The sequence below is a fragment of the Diadema antillarum genome, unplaced genomic scaffold, assembly GCF_040938485.1.
Source record: "Diadema antillarum isolate AM-2024a unplaced genomic scaffold, OU_Dant_1.0 scf00000018, whole genome shotgun sequence".
NCBI classification, from domain to species: Eukaryota; Metazoa; Echinodermata; class Echinoidea; order Diadematoida; family Diadematidae; genus Diadema; species Diadema antillarum.
In genome coordinates, this window is record NW_027270907.1 from 106,104 (window position 1) to 127,491 (window position 21,388).

The 21,388-nt window shown below is 37.2% G+C and overlaps 2 protein-coding genes across 3 annotated transcripts in view; one reads left to right on the plus strand and one right to left on the minus strand.

Moving 5' to 3' along the window:
- Positions 1-8,502, minus strand: part of LOC139727505 (ubiquitin carboxyl-terminal hydrolase 12-like) — a 28,738-nt gene extending 20,236 nt beyond the window's left edge. For both annotated transcript variants that reach the window (XM_071638488.1, XM_071638482.1), the window contains exons 1-2: positions 8,353-8,502; positions 2,910-2,990 (exon numbers count right to left, since the gene is read on the minus strand). In XM_071638488.1, the coding sequence (XP_071494589.1) occupies positions 2,910-2,990; positions 8,353-8,385 (114 nt within the window). In that variant the 5' untranslated portion in view covers positions 8,386-8,502. The remainder of the gene's footprint in view (positions 1-2,909; positions 2,991-8,352) is intronic.
- A 2,349-nt stretch (positions 8,503-10,851) lies between these two features.
- LOC139727520 (large ribosomal subunit protein eL21-like) lies at positions 10,852-19,554 on the plus strand. The gene is made up of 5 exons (XM_071638497.1): positions 10,852-10,871; positions 15,351-15,490; positions 16,271-16,383; positions 17,055-17,205; positions 19,408-19,554. The coding sequence occupies exons 2-5, from the start codon at positions 15,356-15,358 to the stop codon at positions 19,495-19,497; spliced, it is 489 nt and encodes a 162-aa protein (XP_071494598.1). The 5' UTR covers positions 10,852-10,871; positions 15,351-15,355; the 3' UTR covers positions 19,498-19,554.
- Positions 19,555-21,388: the final 1,834 nt, after the last annotated feature.

The window sequence follows — 21,388 nt, forward strand, 5'->3', positions numbered from 1 at the left end:
AATCAAACAAACAAACAAAATGCCCTCAACACACCATGCTCTTCTTTCTGTATTTGAAGATCCAAAAATAAAACAACAGACACACTATGTACTCTGCACTGTACAAAGTTTAAAGATGTTGACATCTATTGCAAACTTAATCAGCATTCTGTTATGCATGCACACCATTGTAATGGAACATCTGATTATCCTGAGGAATGCGGAATTCAATCTTTGAACATCACTGTAAATCAAATATTTACAATACAATATCCATTTCACCTTGAATGGATCTGTTTAACATTACCACACATCTTATTTTTTGAAACTGCATTGCTCTCTCTTGTTTTACTTCTGAAAGTCAGTGTTGCTAGAATGGTTAAATGCACATTAGTGCAAATATTGTTCTACATGTTTGCCAGGATTCATAAAGCATACAGTTGATACTGTAAAACTTACTCAAGTTTGGGTTGTAAACTTCCAAGTGATCCTCTATATCTATGCCCTACTTTTAGCTCATAAATTATATATTCATTACCTGAGCCTATTCATTTTGGCAAGTAGTGCAGGTTGTAAAAGTGTTTGTGTGGAACAGTAGTTATAAAGAGATTCAAGGGATCCACATAAACTGAAGTGCGCATAATAGTATCGCATACATGTATGAAATATGCAAACATTATTAAATCTAAATTTATGCCGTCGATCCACTACAATGTACGATGCAATGAAGAACGGTTGCTCAGTCTGAAGAGGGCAAATATTTACCCTTTTCAGAGTCAGAGTTGAAAAAAAACCTTTTAAATGGCTATTCTGCAGGAAGTCTTAAAGTCAGGCCTAGAAAGGACTTCACTTTGGTACTGGTTGTAGTCACAGTGGAGTCCAAAACTACTACGGTATTATACAATGGTGTACCTCATGCTACAGGTGTACAGGTAACTATATGTTTCCAGATCTACTCTTTCCTTCAGATTGATTACATATAATAAATAAATAGTAGTCCAAATGTACACATCGATATGAAACCTGAAAAATTGCTATTCTAAACTGATCTCCCTCTATTAGGAAATGAACAACACAAAACCTCCATAACACAGAAAGGAAAAACAAATTCATGCAAATTACTCATACTATAACTACCAACCAGCTCAAGTACAGTGATGTAATAATCACGTCACTTGATTGAATGTACTGCATGTACCACTGATAATGGAGAAAGCCTAAACTCCTGAGAAAACTGATATTGCATCTTTTATGTCACTAATCAGATAGCATAATGCTTTTCAAAGAATAACATGCTGAAGTATTCTCTTGGGGGAAGAAAAAATGATAAATCAGAGTGAAATTTAATACTGTGAGAATCTCATCACCACCACCAACAACATGGCTGATTCATTCTAGATAGTCATTCTCAGAAAAAAAAAAAATTATAATCATCATCTCCTTTGATGTCTAAAAATACACCATCCATACCGTCAGGTATTCATTCTAGAGTCTAGACTTTTCTTCCATATTACAATATCACATTTAACAGTGCACTGCACATCATCACAGGGCATTGATTTTCATACTGGGAGATCTTTACCCGCAGCTTTGCTCAGGATGAGTCACAGAAGAAAACATTCTTGACAGTCTCATATTGCACAAAATGATGTACAGTGGTCAAAAACAAACCTGAAACCAGCCTTTTAGAAAAAATGTTTATGAATATCAACCTCTTCTTTTCTCACGTGCAAAAAACCCCCATGAAAAACGTTGGTTGAAGAATATTCACAATGCATCCATTTAAACGACAAGTTTACCTTTTTACACATTGTATGGATTGAGAGAATTAATATATTATAGCAACATTAGTAAAAAAATTACTGAAACTTTAAGGAAAATTGGACAATTTGTAGATGAGAAGACTATCACAGCTTGTGATGTTGCATGCATAGAATATAAAAAATATTCTACAAATTCAACATATTTTCACTTTTCTCACATAATCAAAGAAGATTTAACTTAAACCTCTTTCAGAAGGCAGATAGGAAATAATATCACCCTTAGCATACACAATTAACAAGTCAAGGGTACACTGTATGTGCACTCTTTTTTTTTCAAAAAAAGAACTTTTAATATGCAGAATTCTCATTTTATTTTCCTTATATCGCTGTAGTAGTCTTTTCATCCAGCAGTTTGTGCAGAAACTTTCGAACTTTATGACTTTTGAAGAGATTGTCCAATTTTCCTCAAACTTTCACTGATCGATATGTTCTGCTGATATTGCTGCTTTCACTCAATCTATATGTGCATTGTACATGTATTACTGATTACTGGTTGCACAAATGATATTTTTCTGTGAACTAAACAGAAAACACTTTTTAAAGAGAAAAAAATTAAGCAGTGTCTGCAAATTCTAGGCTTTGACGGAGAGAAAAAGAAAATGGGTAAAAAGTGTGCAGCAAAAAGGATACAGGACTCTCTAAATCATGGCTCAATTGTTTTAATGTGAAACCACCTAACCCCACATACTGGTACATGCCTATCCCAGAAGATCAACGATATGCAATCACACTATTGTATTTCACTTCGGTGAGGGGAAAAGCATAGAATTATTATGGTAGCACTTACTCTGAATTAAGATGAGAGTGATAACAGAGAGAAAGAAAAAAAAAATAACCAAAAAATAACCATACAGATTTAGCTTGGTAAATTAATCTGACATGTGAAACAGTCAATGCATGAAGTCCAATACAGTACGAGGATGGGATAAAATTTGAGAGTTCATGTACACTGTATTCCTGGTACTGGTATCTCATTTCAGCTTGAGGTATACTTGTATGCATGCGTTATCCAAATGTAAAACCGATCTTGAAAAATTTCCATTGCATTCATATATCCTCTTCCAACTATTGATGCATATTGAAATACAAGAACAAAGGTATACTCACATTGACAAGGCCGAAGTAGTGTTCACTGGGCGGAAACTGGTCCGACCCTATCTCTTTCTCCAATGCAGATGCATTAGCTCCCTGAGGTGGGGGGGGGGGGGGGAGATAGTGGGGTTGGGGTGAAAAGGAAGGAATAAAGAGGGGGGGGGGGAGATAATGGAAGGAAGAGAAAGAGGGAGAGGGGGAGAGAGAGATAAAAATATGGCAGGCTTTATGAATGCGCAAGAATTTTTCAATAATAATTCATTCACACATGATGTGTCAAGCCAAAAGAGAGAGAGAGAGAAAAAAAAAAAAGAGAGATCATCATTTTGATTGTGCCTAGAGCTACAACGTACAGACCTATACAATACAACAATGCATATTGTGTGTGTGTGTGTACATGTGTGTGCTGGGGGGGGGGGGGGTGGGGAGGTAGCTGATGAACACAGGATCATTGAAGTGTCAGTCATTAACTGATGAGTATCCACAATCTCCACCACGTTATTCACATACTTTTCATAAATGGACTTTTTGCCTGAAGGCAACCGAAATATGCAGACAAACATTCAAAAAGAACCCACATCCCCCCAAATAAAACGGGAAAAAAAGTTTGTCACTATTTAGTGTAATCATTGAAATGAGGCACGCAATACAATGTTTTACATCTGTGCATTTTTTTTCTGAAAAGATGTGCCAACCTCATGAGTACATGGAAGAGAATATATGGAAGAGATTGCAAAACATGGCTATACAGCCTTTAAACTTGGGAGGTGGGAGCTCCCATCTCAGGGCTATTAAAACTAAATGCACTCAAATACATGCATCCAGGACAGCAGAGTCAAATTGCCACCAAGTCACTATACAATGTACATATCTGTCATTAAAAAAACAAAAAACAAAAAACAAACACACACACAAAAAAAACACACAAAAAACAAACAAACAAACAAACAAACAAACAAACAAACAACCCCCCCCAAAAAAACAAAACAAAACAAAACAAAACAAAACAAGAAAAAATCTAAGAAGCAATTACTGGTGACTATCCAGTCTGTACACGTATCTCCCTCCTTCCATCTCCCCTTGACAAAATACCTACAGTACATGTACAAACTGTATGTCAAAGTTGTATAAACCTATTCGGTTTTAAGGTACCGTACTGTAAAGTAAAGGTGTCATCCCCAACTACAGTGTAGGAGGGCTTCCAAAATAAAATAAACGTCTAGAGAAAAGGTGATTAAGTGGGTTACGTAATGAGTCAGGTGCTTTGCTATGTCAGTGCATACTGTTGGGCACACTAATCCAGAAATTTTTGTGTGTATTTCGTGAGGAGCCAAGGTTCGCAAAAATAAAATGCACATGTAACAGATATAATACAATGTAAGCTTCATGCCGCAAATATTTCTGGTTTTACAGTTGCTTGAAGCCCCCGGTTATAGTTGCAATAGACATTAGCACAAAAAACAGCACCCACACCGAACCTGGGTTGTACAGTAGGTCTATTAGTTTACCAAAGTAATTGCTTGTCATACCGTTTTGTATACTGTAAAACATGATATATTCGCGGCATGAATTTTTCGCGAATTGGAGCCGACAGCCTTTTTCGCGGCATGAAATTTTTGCGAAGTGCCACTGCCGTTTAATGCATATAATGTAAACATGGACTTTTGCGTGCATTTTAATTTCGCGAATCTTGGCGCTCGCGAAATTCGCGAAATTAAAGTGCACGCAAAAATTCCTTGTTTTACAGTAATTTGTCATCCGCTACAATCCTTGGAAATATACAATTGTACCTGTTTGTCAGGAATGAAATTTTTACTTTCAAAGCCATATGAATATCTGGTTAGCTATTGTCTACATACTGTGCTGTACACCTGTGTAAAATGTATATTTACAGTTTACACCAGTCTAAGCAATGTACACAGAACTGTGTGTTCAACCTTCGTACATTATACAAACAGGAAATGACATCATTGTATCTTGGTGCCAAAACAATGGAATGAGGTCAAACTGATAATGTACATTGAATTATAAATTGTGTCAAAGTCAGATCAAATGTGTGTTATCTAGAAAGTGACTTGCCTTATAAACTCATCAACAAAGAAAAAGAAGAAGAAGAAGAAATACTTTGAAATGCAGAATGTAGCCTATCAGAAATATCAAGTAATTACAGCACAGAGCTTCTCATCTCTTTCAACAATCAACAATCAATGTCACTAGCATAGAGCCTGCATGGTGTATGTTTCCCATTGTTTGCTTTGTACAGCCTCACATGTTTCCATAATCAAAGCATTCATATTATCAATTCATCTTTCAGTGTAACTTTAATTTATGGCTAATTTCACAACAAAATGCAACCCCCTCAAAAAAAAAAGACAAACAAACAAACAAACAAATGACAAGCAATCCTATGCTTTCTGATCACACCATGATACCACGCACGCTTAGTTTGAAAATATCACACACATTTTAACATGTGTGGGTACATACTGTCAGCAGCTTGAAACATTACAGTTACATGTTATCTTTTTCAATTATGACTCAGTCTCACCAACGCATTTAATCAATATCCTGTGTGTGTTTCAGTTGGATAGGTACTGGTATTTTTCTATTCAAATATCAAGAAAACTACCCAAAAACCATGACTGTATCAACACTGAGATTGAAAGCAATGTGAAATTATTTCTAAAGCAGAGGGGTGAAGATATGGGGCACTAATTTTCTTCAATTTGTCTCCCTCTGTACAAATGAAATTTGTAAGATTGCAACTTCTGATCTAGAATAGATATTTTAACAAATATTGAGAGTCTACATTGTATTGAAATGCGTACATCCTTTTTCACCCTAGTTCAGTGACAAAGCACAGAACCAAACACTATGGTACTAAGATGAATACAATTGGGTAAACGGTATGGAAATTTGGAATTTATGCACACGTGTGGTATATATATGAGTCAGCTCAATATCAAACCCAAAGAATAAGTTACCGGGTACATGCGTGTACACATACTATGTAAAGTTGTACTTTAATGTAACATTACCATTAAATTGATCAACAGGTAGGGTTTACTTCTCTCAGTAGGGCTATTTCTTATCTATTTATCAATTTTAATTTTAATTTTTTATTTTTAACCACGATCAAATTTATGCTCTTGGTCTAATAGGATGGACCTAATATCTAACATTCTTTATTTCGCTGACAGTGTTACACATGTTGCTGACAATGGGTAGATTCAATGGACCAAAAAAAAAGCAAACAAATGTTTAGCACACTTGAGAAATTGTTTTCACGCTGGTACATGTATCATGAAGCAGAATGCATGAAAAAGTCTACCCTGAAAATGCTCCATGTTTTTGTCATACAGGACATGTAGCACCCTACAACGCTTGTATATGATTGTAAAGATATTTGCCATCTGACAACCAGATTTCTACTTAATATTTCATGGACACAAATAGAAACAGTTGACCCTCCATATTGCAATATTAGCTCATCATTCATTGTATGAATTTGTGAACATTTTAAATAATGTACTGGACAGGATATATTCAATGTAAAGTCCCTTACACCTCTTGGCTAAATTCCCAATAAAGCACACCTATTTTAACAATTATCATGATTGTAGATATACAACAATGCAAGTGCTTTAAAAGTAAAAAAAGAAGGGAAGAATTTTCATATTTAGCAAATAAGAACAGTTCACACAGCTATGTATAAGTGTACAATCAGCAGGTGCCGCCGGCCTTACAGACTGGCGCTAATGCAGTTTCATATCCAAATGGATATCTCATGTTCAGTGGGAACATACTGCATCAAAATTGCACAAAATAACTTCTAACATGTAATCATAGCACTTTAACATAAATCTCAACTACACTGAATCACAGAAATGGTTGATTTCTGCTTCTACGCTGTAGATTTACATCAGTCTGTAAACACACATTACAAGTAAAAGAATCCGCATGCTTCCAAAAATTTTCTCTCAACTGGCCACGACTATGTCAGATGCATTATTGCACTGAAGCAATGATATCGAATGTCAAAGCTGAGATCGACCATCTGATGTGAATCACAATTATCACATTCATGTGGGTGATTAAGAAAGAAAAATCCATCTGTCCAGAGGAATTTTATAACATTTTTTCTAAAACTTTTTCACAGTTCTCCTCCTGAGAAGGGATTCCATGAAGTCAGACATAGAGTTGTAGTCTCCATGTAAATTAGCTCAACGGGACATATCCCAGACAATAGATACAGATAAAACAGTTGGCAGACACTGATCTTTTGATCAAGTGAATGATCGGATACATAGTCTAGAGCTCTGCAGTACATTGTACATGTATTAAAGGGGTTGTACAGTTTTCATTGAGACCTACATTCAGGTTTCTAACATTTTTTGGCAAGATACCTGGTAATGAGAAACCTCTTATGAAATATGAAAGAGCGTGTAATTCTATGAGGAATTCAACGTTTAGTTGATGAAAATTGGTTTTGAAATGGCTGAGATATCCAAGAAAGAGCGATTTCAATAAAGTGTGGGACCCACACTTTATAACAATTGCTTTGTTTTTCTTTGTTTTTGGATATTTCAGTCATTTCAAACCCGATTTTCATCAAATAAACTTTCATTCCTCTTAAAATGGTATGCTCTTTACTATATCATAAGTGTTTTCTTGGTATCTCGCAAAAAGTTAAAAAGCCCAATTCTCATCTCCACCAATACTGTTGTTGTATTATTAAGTAATTTTTAAATTGTTTGGTCTGGAAGAACTTGTGAGTTATTGGTTATTTTCTTGGATATGAAACTGCGAGTGTGATAGTGTCCGGACGTTAATGGTCTGTTAACAATAAGAGTTGATAGATTGATCTAGAGTATAAATTCATAACTGTAATTAATTGTAAAGAAAAGTGTCTATCAAAACTAATAGATACAAGAGATGGTCAAGTCATTCAACTGGTCAAACAATACAATTATTTCAGGGATCTGGGGATGTGAATTATTAGGTTCTATTTAGTATTGTCTAACGTTAGAAATAGTTCCACGATTAACATTGATCGACATGGCTGAGAATGGGACCATGGCCATGCACGTTAGTAAAGAAATGGTTATTTTGGTACAAGTACAATTTACAAGCTCATTCTCACACAAATTTCCACCCTTCGCTCATGGAGAGTCTACATGACTTCACAATGTATAATTGAATCTTATCAACGACAACGCCAACGGTCGTTGTTGTTGCATGTGCATGCCCTGTCCTGTCCCTAGGCTAGCCCTGCCCTCTCGTGATTCGTGTGTCGTGAGAGCCGCATACATCCCATTCACTGCACTGTCACATCACATTGAAGTTTGCATCGCGAACGTACGGCGAGCCCATGTACTGTATGTCGGCATGAATAGAATGCATGCACACACAGAATTGAATTCCTCGGTTCGAGCAAAGTGAATCTCCGAAAACTTACCATTCTTGAAACTAACGAAAAACACGAATACATGTACGTGTTGAAACTACGTCACTCCTTGGCGCATTCGGGTTTAAGTGAAGCTCATGCTCTTGTAAAGCGTAATCAGAAGACTCTTGGGTAGGTAGGAGGGGATGGTTTCAGCTGGCATTCACGTTCTGCACCTTGATCCAATCGTACGTACACTTGATGTTGACAAACGGCGGATCATGAATTTTTATAAGCCCCATAGACACTTCTATAACTAGACACGTCTTGCGCACACCGCCATTGTAGGCCTACTAGTAGTCTATGTTCAGACATATCATTGTTCAGACATATAAGTGTTTATGTTTGTGAAACACAATATGACGTTTCTGTTTTGCTTTATTTCTCGACAACTCTATAAATTATTCATCTTTTACTTTATTTATTTCTAATTGTCATTAAGATGCAAAGAGCAAAGGTGATGAGAACATCAATACATAATAAATATAATCAATATACCAAAAAAGAAAAAAAAAAGAAAAAGAGAGAGAGAAAAAAAAATTCTGAGAGAGAATTGGAAGAGCCAGCAGGACTAGAGGCCATTGGCTTTTCTACAGCTGGGCTCCTGAGAGTTTCTATATAGGTGTACACCTAAAAGAGGGAGAAAAAAAAAAAACTTAGGCAAACTATGGCAGGAAGATAAAAGATATTGTAGTTACTAGACGATAAATAAGTATTTGGTTAAATTTCAGCGGACACTATAGTTATTCATTAAGATGGACATAAGTTCATTTGATACAAACATGTACTCCTTGTTATTTAAAAAATTTAGGCCTTGGTGGTATGCGATGTAACATATCTAAGAAGAGGTAAATACAATGTATAAGTCATTACGTTTGTCTATTAGTCACCTCATGCTATTAGTGTTATATAAATTTGCATCTCTCGTATTAGTTTGATATTTTATCAAAGATAAAGAGAATAATAAGTCTGTTAGTGTATACATGTAACATACTAATGAGGCGGTTCGTAACTTACATACTATGCCAAATATAGTTTGAAAGCTGGACTGAGCTTTTTGAAAATAGGTTGAGAACTTGTTGTAGTATATGGCTTACAGGGTGAGAGTTTGTTACTTGCTGCACTTACAATCTTTTCTGAAGTGTATACACGATTCAAAAGAGAATTTGCACATTGGCCCCATATCCTGTTACAGTAGGCCTATTATGATGAATACTGCAATATAATGGTATTACAGATATGCAATAAAATCCTAACTGATAACAGGAGTCTTATATAAATCTACTGAGCTATGCATGTAAATTCCGGACCAGTTGTCAAATTCTTTAATGCTAAAAGCTTTAACTGAAATGATCATCCTTATGTCCAATTTCAATTTTCATTACTTTGGGACCCTCCACCTCCACCCCACCCCCAAAAATAGACCTATGCATGTATTATATAAATAAATATATATATGTATATATATATATATATATATATATATATATATATATTGATATATATATATATATGTATATATATATATATATATATATATATATATATTGATATATATATATATATATATATATATATATATATATTGATATATATATATATATATATATATATATATATATACATATATATATATACATATATTCACAACAGTAGGTCAATATAAAAACTCCGGTAGAGACGTGAATTTGACGAATGTCATCAAATTCACTATGGAGTTTTTATATTGACCTTCTGTTGTGAATCTATACTTTCTTAGGACTCCGAGCAGAAACTAATTGTTGCTTTTATATATATATATATATATATATATATATATATGAATATAATATACGCAATTTAGCTATATGAAGTCTTAATCTATTTCGTTTATATTTCTTAGGCCCTTTATTATAATATTGATATTTTGTCTTTTACATCTTAGGTCTATGTAACATCTATTTAAGAAAAACAACTGCAATAGATTCAAAATCTAATAGATTACCAGAGTGAAGACAACGATATGATTGCTTCATAAGTTACTAGCCGTTAATTAGCATACTTGATGGACTATAGCAGACTTATATACCATTCTCAAACCGTCATTTTCATAATGGATACATTTTTATGATACTCATAAGCACTTATCGTCACATTTTTGTCTCATTGGAACTTATTATTTTTTGCATGGAATGTTCAATTTAAATTCGTATATGTACCACGGAGGTGGAAATTATTGAAACTCGCAAGCTCGGCGTTGTCGTTCGTCGGTGATACGCGAGTTGGGTATCTATCTCGCGTCATTAACCTCTATGATTCAAACTAGTTTGTGATTATGAAATATTCTGCAGTGCGTATTTTTAGAGTATTTGTTGTTTTTAAAAGATTAGAATAAATAAATGAATCTTTTCAATTTTATAAACTGTAACATACATACATTTTTAAGGATTAGAATATGAAATTGTGACCTATTTTTGTAACATATCTGAAATAGTGCATACCCACGTGATCACAATCTCTTCCGGTTCTCTTTCGTGTACGATCTACTCGAGGTTAGCATGTGCAAAATATCAGAACGGTTGAATTAATTTGTTCGTTATTCAAAATACACACAAAATATGAGATTGAGGGTAATGTATTGCTGAATAGTCAAATCAAAGAACTGTGGGTTGTGATTTTCTATTTCCCCTGGAAAAATCATGCAAAGAAAGAGTTAAAACGCAGGTCACAATACTAGCGCCGTTGCTTGACGGCCTTGCGCTTGCCGCGGTACCAATGCACATGCATGCACATCATACTGTATTGTAATAACACGGGTAAAATAAATTGAAGCCAATGACCAATTAACAATCCCAATGCAATGCTTGCTAGATGCCTTGGAGTGCTGATGTAGAATCTACTCAGTAGTGATGAACCCATGCAATTACATGCCAGCGCGGCCACGGCACCACGGCCATGCAGCCATTCACTCTTGTCTCTGCAGACTCTGGCACTGTCTTGAGTTGAGGCTTGGTGCATAGAAGTCATAGACCAGTCCGGGAAGCGTTTTTTTTTAAAGACGGCACAGATTGGGGCATGGCGCGTGTTAAACCTATGGGAAAAACGTTGGGTTAGGGTTTTTGGTTAGGGTTAGGGTTAACTGCGACAGCCGCCACACGCAGTGTGGCGGCTGCGCCGTGCTCCCATTCAGATCTTCATGTTGAACAAACGGGTGCCTTTGCGGCGCTATATTTCCTTAATTTTTCAACAGAAAATACTAGGATTCTTAGGAATACTTACATGGGTCGATGAAACCCAAATGACTATCATCGGCGACTGTTTGATGTATTTCATTGCTTGTGATGCACAAAATGATGTCTTATAAGCAGCTCACCGATGTTCACAGAATTCACAATCACTTGCACAAGCGCACAGAATACTTGAACTGTATTGCTAGCCTTTTGTCAAGGCCCTCTCGCTGTAAACGGAAGAGCGAATGGACGAGCTAGTCCATCCGAGCGCACAGCGCTACCCCACTCGGCTGGGCTCTCCACACCATACAGCGAGAGGGCCTTGACAAAAGGCTACGTATTACTTGCTACAGACGTAAATATTCATAAATGAATGATACACGCCAAAAAAAAAGAAATAACAACAACAACATGCTGCTGCAATTTTTTTTCCGTACCCTTTTTTATACGCCGAAGAAATGTGTTCCAGTAATGCTGCTTGAATCGCTTACAAAATAATAATAATAATAATAATGTCTTGATCATGCACATCAATTAGGTCTTCACGCTGAGTTCCTGAATATTCATTTACAATGTTACTAGTATTATGTACATCGACGATACGGCCGATGGGGGGGGGGGGGGGGGGGGGGGGGGGGAACAAGGAAAAAAGAAAAACAGGCGAAAATACTAGCAATAAAAGCATCAACATTAACTTGTCCTTTTAATACGATTATATAGTCGAGACAACTATAAAAAATTATGAATTATGATACATATGATACAGTACTGTACTACAGTATTGCAAACATTGAAAATGAACTGTTTGATGCATATTCATTTCACCTTGTAATTATGCACTGAGTAATTATGCATTATTCATATCCTTGAGCTTCCCTACCGATGACGTCATTATTTACGCTTGCGTAGATGCGTGCAAATGGATACACGTTCAAAATGGCAGCAAGGCTCTCCTCACTGGGGCAGGTCGCTTACTCCTAAAAAATGTGGAAAATTTTGCAGTTTCCAGATGAATTGGTGAGAAGAACCAAGCCAATGAAGTAATCTATACTTCAATTTTGATTGTTACTGTGTTCATTATCGAAATTTAGTTATTGTTTATTTGTGAAGTCGCCGCATGCGGCGATAGGGGAGCTATTCGTTATTCTCACATAAGCGAAACTGCGGGGAAGCCGCCAGGACTGCGCCGCCAGGACTGCGCCGCCAAGCGCGGTCTCCGGGGCTAGGGTTAGGGTTAGGGTTAGGATTAGGATTAGGGTTAGGTTTAGGGATAGGGTCCCCAATAGATTTTTAGGGTCCCCAATCTGCGCCGTCTAAAAAAAAAACACGCGTCCGGTCCGGGAAACCCGCTCATGAGGACCGCTCCCGCGTATGAGGACCGCCCCCACGCCTCATGAGGCCCCCTATTCACTTCTTATTTATCTCACATCTGACGTATAAATTGTCGCAACTTTGCACGGTGATTTTTTGTTACACACACATGTCCACTATCCATGATGAAAAGAAGAAAAAATCCTGTCTGTTTTTTTTGTTTTTTTTAATCAACCGATGCAGAGCGCCCATCAAAACATGGGCGCAAGCGTGTTCGCACAATGCAAGACTGCCGCACCTAGCGGCCTGATCCGACTGTCGGACTTTACGCTACTGTTACCTGGCGAGATCGAGATAATTTCAGAGTAGCATACATGCGTTGTTTACCGTTAACTTGCGAGGTATTTTACGCTGTTGGTGCCAGGCGGGAATTCAATAATTTCATGAATCATTTCGGCCGTAATTTTAGACAATGTATGATAGTGGCGTCTGAAGGGATTAAAACTGCATTCTTTATTTTCTTTCGAAAATCTCTTCGCGTTTTGTACATTCTTGAACTGTTAAATGCGTTTGTTTCTTTCTCCGAACACCGATTAAGTATAGTGACATGCGTTATTCAACTATTTTTACGCTACTGTCCCCCGGCGAGATCGCTTTGATTTCATTAATCATTTCGGCTTTAATCATACACACTCATGTTTAAATTATCATTTTGTTAAATGATAATGAACAAATCCCGATCTATTCATATTAATAAATGCGTTTGTTTCTTTTTCTTCTTCGCGTTTTGTACATTCTTGAACTGTTAAATGCGTTTGTTTCTTTCTCCGAACACCGATTAAGTATAGTGACATGCGTTATTCAACTATTTTTACGCTACTCTCACCCGGCGGGATCGCGATGCTTTCATTAATTATTTAGGCTTTAATCATCCACAATCATATTTGCTAACCAGCAAAAGAACTGGAAGTTGGAACTAAAAAATGGAAAGGATATAATGATGAGTTGTACATGCATTCCAATTGTCCATTTTTGGCCATAAGTGTCGTTTTTTGAATGCGTTATCTTTTTTTTATCTCTCATTGCGCTGTCGTCTTCCCTAATATCACGCACAAGTATCTCGCGAAAAAGAAAATCAAATGATTATGCTTAATGATTTAGTAGGAACATAGGAAGGCATTCCTGTGTCTTATCGCAGGATTTAGAAGAAGACGTGGAAGGAACGGTTCTCTGCAAAACGGAAAAAAGACGTGGATAGCGTGAATTCGGTTTTCAGTGTTTCGTTTGTCGCGTGTTTGAAAGGGGCAGTTTAGTCAAGAAATGGAACCTCGTTATATCCGATCAAATTGCTTAAATGTTTTTCTTTATCATGATGCACCGAAATTGTCCTCGTTATAACCGGAATCTCGTTATAACTGAACTCGTTATAACCGATTCGTTCTGCCATAGGTTTACACGCTAAGGAAAACGGGACCAACGCGATCACCTCGTTATAAGCGGTTCCTCGTTATAACCGAACTCGTTATAACGGGGTTCACTGTAACTTATTGGCGCTAGCTGTAAATTGAAATTTAGCCTCATTTGTGTTTGCCGTTTTTCTTGTTATGTTGTCCGCTTGGTGGGAGAGTGGATTGTATTTGTATCACCAGACGCTTTTTTTTTTGTGGCTCTGAATTCTGTACTTGGCAGAGGATGAAATTTTGGCCAAAGATTTAAGTCTCACACACCATGTGAACATTGCCATAGTTGGTATGCATTCAATGGAGATGGTTCTACACACATTGTTATTACCATACTGCCAAGTAATGCTGTGGAAATCATTAATATTAAAGGACAAGTCCACCTTAATAATCGGAGTTATGAATGTTTTAAGTTTCAGTACCGCCATCGCCGGATGAGAAGACTATTATAGCTTGTGATGTCACATGCATAAAACAGTATAAAGAAAATATAAAGAAAATTCAACATATTTTTACTTTCCTCATTTAACAAAAGAGCACTGGACTTGCTTTTTCAGAAGGCAGGGGGAATTGTCAAGGGAATGAGTACTTCAATAAAGAAATGAAATTTTGTGGAAATTTTTTTATATTTTCCATATATCGTTCTACACATGTAGCATCATGAACTGCAGTAGTCTTCTCATCCATCAGTGACTGCGCAGAAACTTTAAAAATTCATAACTTTTGAACGGATTATCAGATTTTCCTCAAACTTTCACTCTTGTGTTCTATTGATAATTGCTGCATTCGCTCAATCCACCTGTATATTAAGGTAAACTCATCCTTTAAGATAATAAGTTGAGACAAGTATAGGGCCTATGCTTTTACAATTATTGCAGAATTCTTCCCCCTTCATTGGTATTCAAAGGGGAAAAAAAATGTCTGTACAAAATTAAAAAGAGACAAGGTCATGTAATGTGTAACATCATGTCATTCCAAAGGACAGTGCATGAGGCATCCATTTTAAGAATATGATTTTCCTGTCATGTAGACACCATGGTGAAGACTAACACCACAGGGTACCGCCGCGGTACGCGGTACATGTTCTCAAGGGACTTCAAGAAGCATGGTGTCGAACCTCTGTCTACTTTCCTCAAGGTGTTCAAGCGTGGAGACTACGTTGACATCAAGGTAGGACATTTCTCAGAACTTCCCGCTGAGCTCTCATCCTTACCAGCGTTACGGGCAATTTAACCTTCGTGATTTTTGTTTTGTTTTGTTTTTGTTTTTTATTTTTAGCTAGTAGCAAGCCTGCACAGAAGTAAAAAAACTGTTAGAATCGGTATAAAAGAAGAATAAACCAACATGAAATTGTAGCTGTAGATATTATAATAGACCAGGGCCCCACTTTATAAAAGATGTTAAGATATCAATTCTTGCTAGAATAACAATTTCCTGTGGCACAGCAACAGCCAATCAGGAACCAGGATTCTTGTCATTTACCCTGACACTTGCCAATCTGGGAAAAGTTATTATTGTAGCAATTTCAAATGAAATAGGGTCCAGAAGATTAACAGGTATGGGTTAATGAACTCGTGCAAACAAGTTGGCCCATGCCCATGTCATGTTACTCTTCTTTCTGTGCATGAGTTGAATAATGTTTGTGAACTATTCGAAAACTTCACAAGATTTCGGGAGAATAAGAACGCTGCTCGAAAGAGGTTGATTTCTGTTGATGTGATGACCGAGGAATTGCCGTCTGATTGAAAATGATGGTTCAATCCAACACTGATCAACACCAAGAAATGTGAGGCAGGTAGCCATGGGGCACATACATTGTAAGTCCAATTCTTTTACATTTGTACTGCAGATACATGGACGCACAGAAAGATTGTAAAGCTTTGACACAAAGCAACTTGTTACCCCATTCCTCTACACGATTACTAACACCCTTGGATTTCTTTGTTTCAGGGATGTGGAGCCTTCCAAAAGGGTATGCCCTACAAGGTGTACCATGGTCGCACTGGGCGCGTCTTCAATGTGACGCAGCATGCTGTAGGAGTGGTTGTCAACAAGCAAGTCAGGTGGGTGAATGCCTTTGCTCTGCCATCTGACCCTGGTGGGCCCCGCCCACCCCTTCTCTTTCTCTTTTGCCTTCTTTTCTTCATTCTCATATGTTGCCATTGCAAAGTGGTGCAAGAGACACTTGGTTTGATTTGGGTATTACAATGGAGATTGAGAGAAGAAAACTTTTTTGAAAATTTACAACAAATTAATTTGAAAGGCTCCTTTTCTTGTTTGTGACTCTGGTATTTGCACCGATGTTATTTTTTTTTTCTGTTGTCTTATTTTGATATCCCATGTTCAGAGCTACGAATTAGTATGTTTTTTGTTTGTTTTTCTTTGTCAAATACATGAAATATGTTTTTGAATGAAAAATATTTTCCTGCAATTCTAATTTGCAAACCTATTATGTACAGTTTTGTTTTGTTTTGTTTTGTTTTGTTTTGTTTTGTTTTGTTTTGTTTTGTTTTGTTTTGTTTTGGGGGGGGGGGGGGGGGGGGGGGAGTGGGAGCCAGATTTGATTTTTGCCTAGAGTTTGTTTATTACTGTGTACCAGTATGTTTAGATTTGCAAAGGTTGGCAGCCCTGCATAGATAAATGAATAAAAAAAAAAAAAATCAGAGAGAGATAGAAGATGTAATGATTAGTGTCATTGTCACTATTTTCTGTTGCTTCCCTGCCCGAACTATAGGAATCAAATCCTGCCCAAGCGCATCAACCTCCGCATTGAGCACGTCAAGCCCTCGAAGAGCCGGGAAGGCTTCCTGGAGAGGCGCCGCAACAACGACATCCTCAAGCAGCAGGCCAAGGAGAAGGGAGAGTACTACGAGCTGAAGAGACAGGTTGGTGTTGTTGTTGTGTTTTAAAGAAAGAAGAGAGAGAGAGAGAGAGAAAATGGGGCCCTATGCAACAAATAATTTGCCCCAGACAATACTGACACCAATCAAACATAATAAATCTTAAAGGTATCAAACAAGAATATTAAAAATACCATAATGATGTCTCCACGAGGGAGCTCATAAAGTCTCCATGAGGGAGCTTAACCTCTCCACGAGGGAGCTCATAATGGAAGTCTCCACAAGAGAGCTCATACAAAGGAACTCCACAAAGGAGCTTATGCAATTATTGTATTATTGTAATCAGTATAAAAGAAGAATAAACCAATATGAAATTGTAGCTGTAGATATTTTAATAGACCAGGGCCCCACTTCTTTAAAGATGTTAAGATATCAATTCTTGATAGAATAGCAATTTCCTGTGGCACAGCAGCAGCCAATCAGGAACCAGGATTCTTGTCATTTACCCTGACACTTGCCAATCTGGGAAAAGTTATTATCGTAGCAACTTCAAATGAAATAGGGCCCAGAAGATAAACAGGTATGGGTTAATGAACTCGTGCAAACAAGTTGGCCCATGCCCATTTCATATTACTCTTCTTTCTGTGCATGAGTTGAATAATGTTTGTGAACTAAATTTCACAAGATTTTGGGAGAATAAGAGAACACTGCCCTAAAAGGGGTCAATTTCTGTTGATGTGATGACCAAGGAATTGCCGTCTGATTGAAAATGATGGTTCAATCCAACACTGATCAACACCAAGAGACATTTGAGGCAGGTAGCCATGGAGCACGTTTAGGCCCGAATTCACAAAGGTGATACAAATGAAACCATGGTTTAAACCATGGACAAAAACTATGGAGCGCCAAGTGTCACTAGGAATATTTCGTCATTTCGTCGACAAAACGAAATTATCATTTTGTGTACGAAATATTAATTTAGTTACAAAATGTTGTCATTTCATTACAAAATCGACGAAATTACTAATTTCGTAACGAAATATTCCCAAATTGAACCAAAAATTTGTTTTTGCCTTTAAAGGGACTGTGCAGTTCTGGTTGAGTTGAGGATTTAGCTTTTAATGTTTTGCGAGATATTCAGAAACCACTCTATGACATGTCAAAGAGCATACAATTCTAAGGGGAATCAAAAGTTTATTTGATGAAAATTGGTTTTGAGATAACAAATACAAAGTGAAACAAAGAGATCCTAATAAAAGGCGTGGCCTATCGCCTTTTATTATTGTCGCTTTTTTTGGTATCTCGGCCATTTGAAAACCAATTTTCATCAAATAAATGTTGAATCCTTCTTGAAATTACATGCTCTTTCATATTTCGTAAGAGGTTTCTCGTTGTCTTACTTACGAATGTACAAACCTGAATCCTCCCCTCAACCAGTACTGTACAGTCCCTTTAAAATGTGTTTTTACTTTGCATTAAATTTTGGGATGCCAAATCCTTGACATGTAGAAGCATATGTATTGCTTGATGTCTAAGTGTATTTTTGTTGTTGTTTTTTTTTAATTGGCTTCTAATAAGAGTATTATTAAAACAAAATTACTTAAAGGATTTCTATGTCTTAAGTCTGTGAAGAATGACCATGCAGGCACTCTCTGGAGATTTAACTGGGATTGACTCGCTATATGTAAACAAAGTTGAATAGACCTCCAGAAGATCATGTACTGTATATGCCGAATATTTCGCGAGGTTTTATTTTCGCGAATTTTGTGAGTCGGGTGCTATTCGCGAAATTAAAAACTCGCGAAAGTATTGACTCTGATTCCGATGTGAAAGAGAAGTACGCGTGTACACTTCTCCGTTCAGTACAGGACTCCATGATCGCGAATTTAACCACTCGCGAAATCGTTGGGAAGTCCCGATTCGCAAAAATTTAGACCCGCAAAATATATGGCATATACAGTATTCCAAAAGGTGCTAAAATGGATAAAGGTTTACCAGGCCATCTACTTTTAGTGGGATGAGTTTTCATGAAACCGTGAGTGAAAAACAAGCTCTATCTGATCGCACTGTGATAGGGCAGAACCAAGGGGAAAGTGAAAGGAATGGGAGGGGGTGGGGGATCAGTTTTACAATACTTTCTTTTCCGTTTATATTTCAGAAATAAACTTTCTATACTTTGTTTTCCTTTATATTTTCACAAATGTTTTGTATAATTTCTTTCTACTCCCATTTTTTTTTTCCTCACAGCCCGTCCAGCCCAGGAAAGCCCACTTTGTCAGCACAAGGAAGAATGCTCCCTCGCTGATCGAACCCATCCCCTACGAATTCATCGCGTAACTTGGTTGACACACCTGGGGTAGTAGAATAAATGTACAGAGTGACATAAATACAAGCAAAGTGTGTGTTTCCATAGTACAGTAGTTCATTCGTATGCTGTGTTGAAGGGCGGCGTAATATATGCAAAGGTTAGATGTTGTGAGTGCCTAGAAAGAGCCTAACGAGAACGAATTGCTTTTGCCCTGTGTGAGCATGCAGTGTGTGATGAGTGCATCAAAGTAGTGTGTTATTCTAGACTCGCTGGCCCGAATTCACGAACGAAAGGTTGTTTAGAATTAGACCATGGTTTAAACTTGTACCATGGTCCAAAATAAGTGTGAAAAATGTGCACCTTTAACATGTGCGTAGCAATGCACATTTGTTACTGGACATCTGTTGATGTATGCAATCTGTTAGTCGTATTTACGCAAAAAAAAACTTGCAAAAACCATGGTCTAAATTTAAACCACCTTCGTAAATTCGGGCTGTTGTCTGCTCTGTAAGAAGGAAGGGAGTGTGACTGATGATGTTTATACTGTGTGCTTGTCTACTGAAGGAGACGTTGGTATGAGATGTTAGTTTATTTTACCAGTTAAGTAGGTGATAGTTGGCCATTTTGGGGTAACAAAAATTACATTGGATCACCCTGTCGTCAGTAGTTACTGTCAAAAGCAAGCTTCCAACTTTCATAACAATTCACATGTTTATGGAGCAGGCATGTGTCAAACATCTGCAACACCACATTAATATTTTTTCTTCAAATTGTGGTCTGTTTGTGCATCTCGAATATCCACACGATGCCAATCCACACCATCTTCTACTAAGTTGCCTTTGATGAATCGCTTAAAAACAGACAAACGGACTAAAGGGGCTGTGCAGTACTGGTTGAGGTGGGGATTCATGTTTTTTTCATTCCTAAGTGAGATAATGAGAAACCTCTCATGAAATATGAAAAAGCATGTACTTTTAAGAAGGATTCAACGTTTATTTGATGAAAATTGTTTTTCAAATGGCTGAGATATCCAAAAAAGTAATAATAATAAAAGGCGACAGGCCACAACTTTATTAGGATCTCTTTGTTTCACCTTGTTTTTGGATATCTCGGCCACTTCAAAACCGATTTTCATCAAACAAACTTTTGATACCCCTTAGAATTGCATGCTCTTTGACATCTCATAGAGTGGTTTCTGAATATCTCACAAAACGTTAAAAGCTAAATTCTCACCTCGACCAGAACTGTACGCACCCTTTAATACAGGTTTTTCATCAAACTGACATCAGGCATAAAATAAGAAAGTTAAAGAATTTCAGTTCCACATTTTGACCAAATACCACTTGTAGTGATAATAGTTGCAACCATTACCCAAAGTGATAATGAAAAAAACTACAACCCCAACCCCCACCCCCCCCCCCCCACACACACACACACATACACAAATATACATGTACACTGCAGTATGGCAGTATGAAATATGGAAATCAAGCAAGGCTCTGAGTTGGATCTAGTGACAAATGGGCATGATAACTTGTTTGGTCCAACATTTGGCGTTCTGCAATTCTTGGTCGTGGGTACGTTGGCATCAAGATTGTAACCAGTTTTATTATGAAGGTGACTGGATGACCCAGTGTCAGTTTTGTGAGAGTAGCATTTCTTGATGTGATGGGGACAGCAAGAAATCATCTTCTATGCTTTCCAGATTTTTCCAATTTCTTGCAAGCTAAGTTAATGTCAAAAAAAGGGAGTGCTTGGGTAAGACTGCTTGCTACCTTCTACATAGGTGCAACAGAATGGAAGACTGCCCTTGAACTTGTAGATCTGGAACACAATACAATGTAACACGCAAGACACAAACTTCAGTATACACCAGCTGGTAAGATGGCAGAACAGTGCAATGTGTTTTCCCCTTCCCCT

What these genes read in the sequence shown, in the direction of transcription:
- LOC139727520 (XM_071638497.1), top strand. Translation starts at nt 15,356, where the DNA reads ATGGTGAAGACTAACACCACAGGGTACCGCCGCGGTACGCGGTACATG. An exon ending in GAGACTACGTTGACATCAAG is followed by an intron (nt 15,491 to 16,270) that starts GTAGGACATTTC and finishes TCTTTGTTTCAG; the next exon opens with GGATGTGGAGCCTTCCAAAA. An exon ending in ACTACGAGCTGAAGAGACAG is followed by an intron (nt 17,206 to 19,407) that starts GTTGGTGTTGTT and finishes TTTTCCTCACAG; the next exon opens with CCCGTCCAGCCCAGGAAAGC.